Below are 12929 nucleotides of genomic sequence, written 5' to 3' on the forward strand. Positions count from 1 at the left end.
AACGAGATTGGATGGGGAATGCAGAATTCAATTTTCAAGTTTGAAATTTAACTTCCTACATTTAACGGCCTGGAAATAAGATGATCCCCAACAACGAACTCTTCACTTCTTTCAAGATGAAGGCACCAGGAGATTGAAGATTTGAGTTCCACAACGTATGGAATTTTTGGTGTCAGGCCTGTTCACTTTTTTCCAATGTCTCTGATTTTCATCAAATGCTATCGTGGTTGCCTCATTAAATTTCTAATGAGGGCTATTATTTGATTCTGTTTTTCTAAACTAATTGCATGGACGTATGGATAGGCAATAGAAACTTGGTGAGTATGTATTGTTGCGTGTAGCTTGCTCTGGTTTTTTTTCCGTAAACAGATTTAATTTCAGTTTCATGGCGACATAGGAACAGTTTTCTCACGGCGGTGAATGATGTAGTTATTTTTGGAATGGAGCTTGTGCTGAATAGATAACTGGAGTGGATTCACACAATTTTTACGGTATTCTATTATTTAACTTTGAAGAGCACTAAATTTGCCTTAATAATACCTGTTCCAACTATCCTTTCAATGGTTTTGTGACCAATTCTTATTATAAGTGCACGTTTACCTAGGTATAAAATGAAATGGAATAACTTTTTCTCCAATAGCTCTTTAAAACAATATCATAAAATTTGGAGTACGTTGTGGCCTAGTTTGTTGAACGCTGGGACATTGATCGATAAGTATATAACTTGAACTGTGGTGAAAGACCCCGTAAATGATAAAGTACTTTCTTAGAAAGGTTGAGATAAAGGAATTACACCTCAGAACTGAATGTGTAAAATTTATTCGCTAACGGGTGTCGCTATTTCTCTCCTTCGGAGGAAGCACCATTTCATTCCTTCAACATCAATCTTTTAGTTCAAGCAATTCCATTTTTAGATAGACTCGCATTTTTAGAAATTATGTCCCCTATTCTTGTAGCGCGTAAAGTCGGTTTAGTACATCAAGGTTACCATTCTATCAAGTATCCTAGAAGAAATATTTGATGAAACTATGTGCGATCCTCCCTCTGAGGATAATTAGCTGGAAGAGTAGGAGTCTATTCTTCGGATGACAGGCGTGCTGAAAAGGGAGAAGAGTGATGAGTTTCCCCTTAGATTTGTAAGCCGGTGATGAGGGAGGGTGGGAAAGCCAGAAGTAAGTCTAAGACGGAGCAAACTGGTGAGAAAAATAATGATATACGCGGGAGTCCTGATCCGTCCAGGAGATTGGAACGAAGATACCTTTTTTATTCTACATTTTGTGAAGATAATATGGAGTTTCATATTTATTTTTATCGCGGACTGAACGGAGAGAGGAAATATAAAGATAGTATAACATCGGAGGGAGTGTTGGGGAACTTGGATGGGGAGGGGTTAGTTGAGGGGGGATGCTGAGATATCGGAATAAGGATTATGAATGACGCGGAAGAGAAAGGAAGGAAGAGAAGCTGGGATGATGCTCGGGGAAGGATCGCGAGCAATATGAGTGAGTGAGGGAGCTAAAATATTCAAAAGGTTACGATGAAGGGATTGTGTTGGAATAAAAATAATAGACGGGTGACGTAGAGAGAGGGAGGGGGTAGTTCACTTTTTGTCGACTCGGTAATATCAGTGAAATTGAGGATTTTGGATTTTATCCTTAAATGATGGAATGAGTTTTCTAGAGCAAATCCTCAGATAAAGCTCCCTCCCTCCCAGGACGTGCCTCATGTTTTTTCTGCCCTTTAAAATTCCCTGTGGAACAAGAAAAAGGTATATACTTACCCTTCATCCCTACGGAACTAAAAATCACTTCCCCAATTGAAAGATTTCCTCGAGTCGGTCTAAATATGAAAGACAGCTAGGACATTCTTTGAACAAAAAGTAATCTTGTGGAAGTGATTTGGGAAAAGAAGTGATTTGAAGATGGAGGACTTGGGGAAGAACATGTAGGTCTACTTCATTACGTGCTATGTGTAGTTGTCACCTTATAGATTTCATGCTTTTTAAGGTAGGCAATTTGTTTGTTGCCAGCGAATGCGAAGAAAATTAAAATTCTCAAATAGGTAATTATATCTGCTGTTTCAAGTAAAATGAGGATTTCATCACCGGTCAAAATGGTATTAGCAAAGGCTATTGTTTTACTTAAAAAGGAATTGTATGCCCTATTAAGAGAAAATTCTACCTCCCAATTGAAGGATTTCCTTGAGTTGGTGTAAGTATGAAAGACAGCTAGATAGTATTTGAATAGAAAGTAATTTTAGTGAAGAAATTTTGAGATGTAAGAGGCTACATGTTGTGTATTTCATTTTGTGTTATGTTTGTGTAGTTTTCACCTTCTGGATTTTTAAAATTTTTAAGGTAAAAAAGTTTTTCATTGCCAGGGAATGAAGCTCCTTAAATTTCTCTAATTGGTACTTATAACTGATTAATCAAGTGTATTGACTATTTACTATCGGTAAAAGTGGGAATTATAAGGAAAGGCTCGTCATCGAAGTAAAATGGAATTATATGTCCTCGTGAGAGAAAATTCTAACTCCCAGAGCAATTTCATCGCAACCGAATTCATTCATGCATTCAAATCATTTATTAACATCACAGGAAAATAAAATGAAAAAATTGATATTGCTTTATTTTTTCTTAAAATAAAGTCTGGTATTAAGTCTGACTCATAATTACGCTTTTTATGCTGTTTGATGACATCAACTTAGACCATCTTCCTCTGTAATTTCAGGTTTAATATCTTTAATTGAATGTCATTACCCTTTCGCAGTTGAGCGTTGGTGAAGATAATATTTGCTGTGTTCTCTTCGTCTGGGAAACACGGTAACAAAAACATCGCTGAAATGACGGCTTTCTGAGAGTCTTATCTGGATATTGAATCGGTCTCAAACCTGGCATTCCCTTCTCGCGATCAGGTCACGGAGCATTAGCGCAAACAACCCCGAGCCAGAAAAAAGTTATGAAATTTCTAAGAGAGCTAACAAAAGAATCTTTTGAAGTGATTCGTTGCTATGGAATCCCATAAAACTAGTGTTTGGACTGATTTCTTCCTCCATAAACACTTTGTGCCAGCTATTCAATGAGCTTAAGCGTAACTATTAAACCCAGTTTTATGCCCTAACGTCTATAATCTAACTTTTGGGTAAGTACCTACTGTCTTGAATGAGGATGGTAAAACTTAATGTAACTATTGTTACTCTAATCGACAGCTATATTTTTGGCTATTACTGGATAGTAACTGTAGAAATATTTCAACATTGTTAGTTATTGGGTTTCATTTCCATTTTGCTCATGTACTACCGTGTGCTATTTTTTATAGTAGAAATGTTATTTGTGCATACCACAATGCTTCCTTAAATATATTAGACTTTAGATTAAGTTTCAATCTGCATTTGCTGTGTTTTTGTTCGTACCATTCATGTTTTCAACGAAATAATAATTACTATAACATTAATAACAATTCATAATCAAATTTCGTAACCAGATTTTAGGTTAAACAAGTCGGAATTTAGGTGAATACCTACTTCCCAACGACAAAATTTTGCTTTAAAATAGACAATATTACCACGCATAAAGTCACAATCCAATATTTATTTAGAAGGTAATATTTAGATCACCAAGATTCCAAAATGCTCATATATTGCGTATTTTCGCTACATGAGTACATCAACGTTATCTTGAAAATCAATTGAAATTTTACTTAAAAAGTAACCCCTCTGTTGAAATGGGCGTTTAATAAAGGAAAATATCAACATAATGACATGCATTTGGCCCATAAATGGGCTTATGAAAACAATTTTCGCTTGTTTAATAAGCTTCTTGTGATGTCATTGATGGAATCTCTGTTCGGCTATGAAAATCTCTCCACCTCCATTCCCTCCACAGTACGACGCGTTCCAGAATCAATTCTATTCCCAAACAGCGATTTTTCTAGAGGAGCAATCCCTGGCCGTATTGCGCATCGTGTGTTCTCGTCTCTTGAATAAATAGCACCGTGCATTCCCCCGCACGGATACGAGCAGCAACCCAGTAGATTTTTTCCAATTTCTCCGTGAACTCTGCACCCCCACACGAAACCTTTTTTTAAAAGATTTTCTGGAGGAAGTAGGTACGTGCGTGGTGCTCGTAAGGTTTTTTCCTCCATTTCATTTTTTTCCTCTCTTATTTACCCGTTTCTTTGGGGAATGCAGTAGGTCCGGATTGGATTGGTCGTAGGACCTGGCCACTCTCACCCTAGGATTCCTGTGGATGCATCCACTTCAAAGTTCGTTCGTTTATTTTCTCTCATCTTTTTTTTCGCCTCCCGTGCGACCTCTAAACCTTACCTCCGATTCTTAATCCCATTCCGTGTCGCCCACCTGAACCCAGAGTGCGGATGAGAAGTGCACCTAGGGTTAGGCCCACGTGCGCAGAGGATATTGGGCGGTCTAGTACCTTCCTTCTCGCTACCGGAAGCATGCGACTCGGCGTGGGCAGCAAGCGGTGGGTATGGCAAGACTCGTGTGGTTTCACCGCAGTTGAATAAACAATATTTTTGAGAGCATGGAGACAAAATTTGGAAGATAGGGTAGTTCAGTTTTTTTGGTGACCAGGCTACCTGGTGAGCGGAAATTAAATTGCATAGTCAACTCCTTGCGTTCATGTTAATTAAACACGGAGTGTAGAAAAGTTGCAGTTGACGTTGATTCCGTTATCACTGGATTTCGTAGGAATTTCATTTTTCGAATTTAACTGAAGTAATAGTCCTTAATGTCATTGAATCAAAAGTGCATGATAAAATACTGATCACTCATACAGTTGAGAGAGAAGGGTAAATTTAAAACTTTCTGAGCTTCTTTATTGATGACGTAACAAAGTAATTTGTGAGAAATTTGTTTTCTCTGAAAATAATTTTAAATTTGTCCCTATTAATCACCTCATTAAATTCACGATAAATATTTCCTCAAACGCGCTTGCCCTACATGTCAAAAAATATATCCTTATAGAAGAGCATTAAAAGAAGGTGACTACGATAAGTTAGGTTTTCAATTTCATACGAATTTTAATGCTAAATATCCTTAACTTCTGCTACCTTGCTAAGCCAGTCAAAAGGCTTGAAAAATAATAACTATTATTAATGTGTCCAAACGCAGAGAAAAGGTATTGAAGTGCACATGAACCAAACATTTCAAGTAAACTAAGGCCATAAATTAGTTATTAAGGCTATGACATTGCTTCTGCAGTTAACAACAGGCTTAGGTAGGTAAATTAGTTCAAAAGTTTTGTGTCCACTTACGTGATTTGGCTTTGAAATACTTGCGTATGCATATTATGCATTTTCCTCGTTTTTTCTTGACGGTAAAATTCAATTCTTTTCCTATAGTTGTTCCCGAAAAACAATATTGGACGACATTGATGTGCTGCATAAATTTTTCTGAATTCATAATCTTGTTTTTGTACAATTTTCATGATAAATTCAGTTTCCGTCCAAAGAATGCTGTCATTCATTCTGTATGGAGGGTGTAATAGATCTTGTTTTCCTACATGAGGAGGAAGGTGTTTTGCTGCAGATGACTCATCGTAGTTCAGCGATGGCTATTTGATCCCTGCATTGTTATGAGGTAAATATTTACGAACGTCAGCTTCTGTTATTTATGACTGTGGAACTCTTTAAATTCTCAGTATCCAACATATATTATCATTTCCCATCATAATGCACACCATTGCACCGCTCAATACGACTAAAAAAATCAGTTTGACGTATTCAAAAATGCAACTGTAATCTTTGCTTGCGAAGATTTATAGTATACTTCATTACAGTAGAAATATAGAAGGTTAGTTAAAAACTTCATTGTAAATAATGATCATATAAATCAGGTAGCAGCAAGAATGATGCATCGTGGGAAAATAATACCGTGGAATTAAAAATAATACTGAAGGTTAAAACTCACCTCTTTTCCAAGAATGGTAATTTCCCTAAACAATCGAATTCGAGGAACATGATAGATTCATTAAGTATGGGATACCGAGAAAGCTTATTCATGGAATATTCCAAGGTTCATGTTTGATTCCGGGAAAAGGCTGATTTACGCGCAAATAATTATTCATTACTATAATATTACTAAATAACATAGGCTGAAAATTGACCTCTTTTACGTACAGTTTGCCTTCGAAATCCATGTAGGTTTTCCCTTCCATTTAGAATAAATAAGAGATCGTAGCACTTTTCCACAATCTTGTAAATGAGCACAATCTTGTGGAAAAGTACTACGATCTTTTATTTATTTAAATATGTCTAACTTCCACCAATTGAAGCCTGAATCTGTTGACCCCCTTCCATTTATGTTTCGGTGACCTAAAGTTGAGAACTCAACATAATATCCTAAGCTAAGAATGCTTACTGGAAACGTGCGACATGTTCTGCTAGAAAAAGTCATTTATGGAATCATATGAAATTCAACTTGAACTTCATATGATACTTAAAGATATAGGTTAATTTATTTATAACAAGCCTTTTTCGCCTATAAATAATGACTGGAATTATCCTATGATTACTGAAACTTTGTTCAATTTTTTGTTCAAAAATATTTAACTATATATCTTTCAATGTTAAATAATATTTCTATTTATATTCCATATTATGTTTTCCTCTATAACTTACGCTAATGATCTCAAAATTCTCGTCTCATATTTTTTATTAGCCATATAGTATGAGCACTTAATTAAAACAAAACTGCTCCGTAAAATCTAATGCTCATTTACCTATCCAATTTATTAATTGAATTGAAACAATGGGTCAAAGTAGGTGGTAAAACTTTTTGTAATATCGATATGATAATTAGATTTTCTTTTTCCACTTATCTTTACCTCATTTAATTAATGATTAAATAATTCTTGTAGTATAGATCATACAACATACACTTCAAGAATTATTTAATCATTAATATCGATATGGTCCATCTCATCATGTTGGTTATGGTAATAATTTGCCATATTCAAAAATTTTCTGCTGATTTTTTCCTAACCTAGTTTTCCATGACGTAAACTTGGCATGAATTCACAACTTTGATGATTTTATAAACTTTTCGAGTCGGGGGAAACTTTTAAAATATTTTTTTACCAGTGAATTTCGTAAAACTGACAATTTTTCAATCCATGTGAATTTTTCCATGCATCCATCGCATTCATAATTTAAGTTGGGGTATCGCGCCATAGATTCTGCTTCTTTGTAAACCATAGATCATGAACATGTAGTATATGGAGTTTTTCAATCCTCACACGTTAGTACTCTGCGAGGCCAATATGTGTTTCCTTCAGGGGGGGGTAAAAATGGTGGCTATCTACACTTTCCATCTTCCGTAATGGCTTTACTATGGGTCTGATTTGTTCGCAAACCAAGAAGATTGTGCTTTCTGACGACGGTATTCCAATTTCATCCGCAGCGGTTAAGGATATCAAATTATCCTTAAAACCTTTGACATAAACTACGTAGCTAGTGGCATAATTTTGTCACAAATGAGAGCACATAAGAGTTGAGTTTTGCCAAGGGGACAGGTGTAGAAATTTGTAATTCGTTTTTCCTAGGTAACATTAAGGACATAAATGAGTGCCGGGTCAAACTCATGCAGTTAAATCTCACGGAGCAACTACCTGAATTTGCTACTATGTACTACCTGAATTTGCTATTACCAACATCACCCGTCACCGGACTAGTGAGGAGGGTTTTGAGTTATTTTCTGCGCGTAGATTTCTCCTTCTTTTTCAACACATTGCTCCGCACATTAATTTTATGCCGGTAAGTATGGCCGCAACCTTTACACACCAGTATTCTAGAGGGAAAGAATAATTTTTCTGGCCGTGAAAGTGATTTTTGCTCAATGGAATTCTTCACGGCTACATACATTTGTGAGTGGGGCATCAGAAACCTTCCCTCCAGCCAAAACAAGGCGCACTTTTGCACGTGGTGTCATAAATTTTAAATTATGATTGTGTAAACTTTCTCTTACAAAATATTCCTTCAGTTAACTCCTAATGTTAAATATTTATAACATATATTTTATACTTATGGGATTGAAAGCCACCTATATGATGCCCAAAATCTAGTGTAAAATATTTGAACCATTAAGAATAGGTCATTAAGCTTTTACGCAGATTCAAATAAATTACTATAATTAGCGGTAAGTACATGGTTAAAAGATTTTTGATGGAACATGACACAAAACCGTCGAGGAGTTTATCCTCTGGTCAGTGGCGTAGCGTATGGAGTTTCGTTCGGGAGGGGTCCAAAACCAGGGGGAAAATTTTTGACAAACAGGGTACCAAGTAGGTAATGGGTTTAAAACTAAATTTTAACACTTTTCATAGTCTAAAAAACTTTATTGGTTAAAGAAGTATTTTGTAAATTCATGATTTTTATATATTTTGTTTTCTTTTATGAAGGAAAATGATTGTGTTTTTATATTACGGGGGTGGGGGGTCCTGACCCCCCCTGGCTACTGCCCACAGCCCCTGGTTTTTAACTAGAGTAGGTGAATGTTTCTCAGATACGGTGAGGCGAAGAGAAACATTCCAAAAAAAATTATAAGTCTATTATTTGTGGTAAGATTACTAACCCGTCTTTCTCTTGGGTAGAGCCTTAGTTCCAGAAACGCTCCTCGTACATCACCTCCGTGAGAGGTCAACGGCTGCGTCCAATATCCTATCGCGTCCGAAACGACCGGGAGCTTCACAGTTAAACAGGATGGGAGAGAAACATTGGAGGAAGAAAGATGTGGATATAGAAACTCAGTCGGGGGACGGGAAAAGGAGGGAGGGAGGTTGACGTTCCTCGGAGATCCGAAAAAGGCGAAAAGGGACAGGGTGCCCTCGCAGATATGTCGTGGGGCAGACAGAAAGAGAGATGTGGCCTTCAAGGAAGGAAATAGAGTTATAAGGAAAGGGTGGGGAGGTGGGGGATAGTGTGTTGCATGTCCTTGGAGTGGGTGGGGGTGTTGGTAGCGAGAGTGAGAGAGAAAAAAGGGAAATAAAGAGAAAAGAGATATAGTGATGGGGGTGGGAGAGACGTCAGTGACAGGAGAGAAAGGAAGGAGATGTCTAAGCCCATGGGGTGGTTTTGTGGGGGGGGGGGGGGGGTGGGTAAGTGTGAGATTTAAGTGGGGCTGGTGGAGGGTTGGAGTGGTCGGCGGGCCTTGACACCTTCCGAATGAAGAGCCCGCATTCGACACCTCGCAGGCGGTGTGATACATTTCTCGGCCCTCAGCCTTCTTGCTGCCCCACTATCTCACACGTCTTCCTCCCATTCCCTGCTCTTTCCCTGTCCATCTTTCCCGTTGCAATCTTTTACGGAGCCTTTCGAGAAATGCCAAATACGAGTAAAGATAATATGAATGCCTAATAAATTCGCTTCACGATTTTTAATCCGGTCCAAAGGAGCTTTCGTAAGGCAAATTCCATCGCATGTTTTGTAGGAATAGGAGGATCAAAAACTTTGCTATTTCCACGTAGTAATTTATTGATACCGACCATGGTTTCGTTACAGAGGAACATTATCAAGGTGTCCGTTCCATTATCCGGAACATTATCCGGTATCCGGTGTCCGGACATTATCAAGTATCAAGGTATTCCGTTAATTTAACTTTGATAATGCTCCTCTGTAGCGAAACCATGGTCGGTCTCAATAAATTACTATGTGGAAATAGCAAAGTCTAATTTTAAGGAATAATTAAAATTGAGTGGCTCCTCCAAAGTGTGCAACGAGTGATAATTATTTACCATGTTTTGAAAAATTCACGCGGAGTATTTACAGAGTCTAAGATGATAATTTGCCGTCCACTAATTAACCCATTAAAGCCCACGAGCAACTTAAGTTGCATCAAGGAAAAAAAATTCTCCTTCCCTCCTGGAAGCTCACAAATATGCAGGAGAATACCCTATTTAAGGGTTATTCCTTCTTCTAACTAGGTTATTTTTTAAAAGCGTCCAAGCAAAGAGATAACGGTGCTTTGCTGCGCCGACCCTTTTAGGGTCCGTCGCCGCCAATTGTGCTTCTGACTCTGTGCTGCTCGGGAATATATACCATCTGTCCAGCGGAATGCATATTGGATTTGAATACTCCAAAATGGTAAGTAAATATGTAATTCTCTTTGAGTAAAATATTTCGTGATTTGGCTAGAAAATAATTTTTTTATTGATGGTCAAACTTTTGATGCAACTGAAGTTGCTCGTGGGCACATAGTAGTACTAATTTTTGCCTTTCCCTTAGAATTTGTCTCCTTTGCCTTGAAAGATTGAATACCAGTTTCAGTTCTTCCCATGCATTCAACAAGGTGTAAAAAGGTTTTTCTTATGTATTACTTACTAAATGTTAAGGTGAGGTGGAGTAAGTGCGACCTCCCTTGAGGAAGATCGTATTTCTGTTCTCAAAGCAGGTGGCGGTAGTGCAACATATTCCATACATTGTAATGGAACCAGAGCCAACAACTTTGTAATAATTATCCCTTTAGTTCTCGTTTCACATGCTTAGAAAATATACCCGTCCATTCATCTCGTAGTCTTAGTTGGTTTTGATGAGAGGCGACACCGCAGTTCTCTAAGAATAAACGCATCGGAGGTGTAAGGTAAGAACTGTATCTTGTTTCCTCTTCTTTATGGAATGGTTTTCCTTGCTTTACTCTAAATTTTGGAACTCGGGTATTATATTTAGTTTAGATGGGGGGGCGCACTTTCCCCGCCGTATAGAGAGAGAATTTTTTCAGTGATTCACCTACATATTATACATTGAATCTCATGTTTTAGCAAGCCTAGAAAATTTTCCTAAGCTAGTTAAAATTGATGTATGCTATTTAGGGGTCGCATACTCCCCACATTACCTTACATAATATTGATCATTTCCATGCTTTAAACGTCTATAACATTTATGAACTAGCTTTTTTGCTATTAGCATTTGTAGGTGCCGAGTGATTTGCAGTGAGGGCTGTTCTTGCTGAGACTGTTCGTCTATTGAGACATTCTTTTAAAATGTAAGTTCATTTAACAAGTTATTTATATCATATGAATTTACGATTTCCCGTGTAAATATAAACTTAAATGATGTATTTTCAGGTCTCGACAGCGTCTGACCGTAAATGAAATAATAAATATACTTGAGGAAGAGGGTGACGAACACAGGCCGCAGACAATAATTATAACTGGACCGGAGGAAGGTGCTGAGGCTATTACGGATGAAGATTCCGATGAATCAGATGCGGAAGTGACTGGAGATCCAACGCATCTACCACGACGTGTTTTGGATGCAGAAGGACAGCTTCATTCGAGGGAAACTCTGCCTGAAGAATCGCAGTCAGAGCAACCGTCGACATACAAAGGGTGCAAAAGGATGGCCAAAAAACGCAAGTTAAAAGATTCAACAAAAAAATGGTCGCGCGATTTAACTGAGTTAAATTTTAAATTACCTGAGTTTATCCCCCCTCTAACTCCGAGTAGATTCTCGATCAATCAGTCACCCTTTGATTCCTTTAGGGTTTTCTTTTCTGAGGATTTCGTGTTGCACATAGTAGAACAAACAAATATGTATGCGAACTTGAGAGGGAATCATGGATTCAGCGTAGCTAGTGAAGAGATATATGCATTTCTTGGCATATTGCTATTCTCTGGATACCACTTTTTACCCAGAAAACGCCTCTTTTGGAACACAGATGATGACTGCAATGTCACTATTGTCAGAGAAACAATGAGAAGGAATAGATTTGATGATATTCTCCGCTACTTACACTTAGCAGACAACACAAACCTTGATACTTCTGATAGATTATATAAAATACGGCCAATATTTCAATTTTTAAACAGAAATTTTAAGCTATTACCTCCCAGGATGAACTGCTGTGTTGATGAAACTATAATTCCATATTATGGAAAACATGGCGCAAAGCAGTTTATAAAAGGAAAACCAATTAGGTTTGGGTTCAAACTATGGTGTCTGGCAGAATCAAATGGCCATATAATTCACGCAGAGCCCTATGGAGGATTGTGTACTCGAATCCCGAAGTCTGATCTTGGTCAAGGAGGAGTTGTAGTTGTGGGCTTATTGGAAAAGAGTCAACTAGAAAAAGGTTAAAGGTTGTTCTTCGATAACCTTTTCACATCTGAAAAGTTACTGTACACTTTAAAGGATATGCAAATTGGAGGGACTGGCACACTACGTGAAAATCGATTGAAGTATGCAGAAAATGAGTTAACAGAAAAAAATAAATTCAAAAAAGAAGCTAGAGGAACGATGGAGGAAAGAACCAATGGTGACATACTTGTTACTCGCTGGAACGATAATGCAGTGGTAACAATGATGACAAATTGTATCCAGGGAGGAAATAAGGTTGTAAACCGTTACTCAAGGAAAGAGAAAAAAAATGTTACTGTTCCTATTCCTCTTGCCATTGCAGAGTACAACAAATTCATGGGAGGAGTAGATTTATGTGACCAACTATTGGCCATGTATAGGGTGAACATCAGGACAAAAAAGTGGTGGTGGCCATTTTTCGCCTGGGCAGTAGACGTGTCATGTGTTCAGGGCTGGTTGTTACACCGACATGTGGGGAGTACAATGGACTATTTACAGTTTCGACGAGAATGCGCTCTGTACATGATGAGGCATTTTGGATCTCCATCTGCTGGACGTGGTTTTAGACAATCACATACGGGGGCTGAGGAAATCAGGACTGATCACTTAGACCATTTGATAACTAAAGGGTCATCGAAGTATAAAGTATGTGCTCAGTGTAAAAAAAGAACAGTTTACATTTGCAAAAAATGTAATATTTCTTTACACCCAGAATGTTTTCTTGCATTTCATGAGAAATGACGAAATATTTTGTACATGGTGGAAACACCCGGTAAAAACTGTTTTGAAAAATGTAACTCTAATATTTTATGCTCATTGTATCTATGATGCATCCGAATT

At 37.6% G+C, this 12929-nt stretch overlaps 1 protein-coding gene across 1 annotated transcript; it reads left to right on the forward strand.

Moving 5' to 3' along the window:
- Positions 1-10384: 10384 nt before the first annotated feature.
- On the forward strand, positions 10385-12089 carry LOC124158181 (piggyBac transposable element-derived protein 3-like). The gene is made up of 2 exons (XM_046533369.1): positions 10385-10995; positions 11078-12089. Coding segments are annotated over exons 1-2 (1014 nt in total). The 5' UTR covers positions 10385-10993.
- The last annotated feature ends 840 nt before the right edge of the window (positions 12090-12929 follow it).

Source organism: Ischnura elegans, chromosome 4 (genome assembly GCF_921293095.1).
Source record: "Ischnura elegans chromosome 4, ioIscEleg1.1, whole genome shotgun sequence".
NCBI lineage: Eukaryota > Metazoa > Arthropoda > Insecta > Odonata > Coenagrionidae > Ischnura > Ischnura elegans.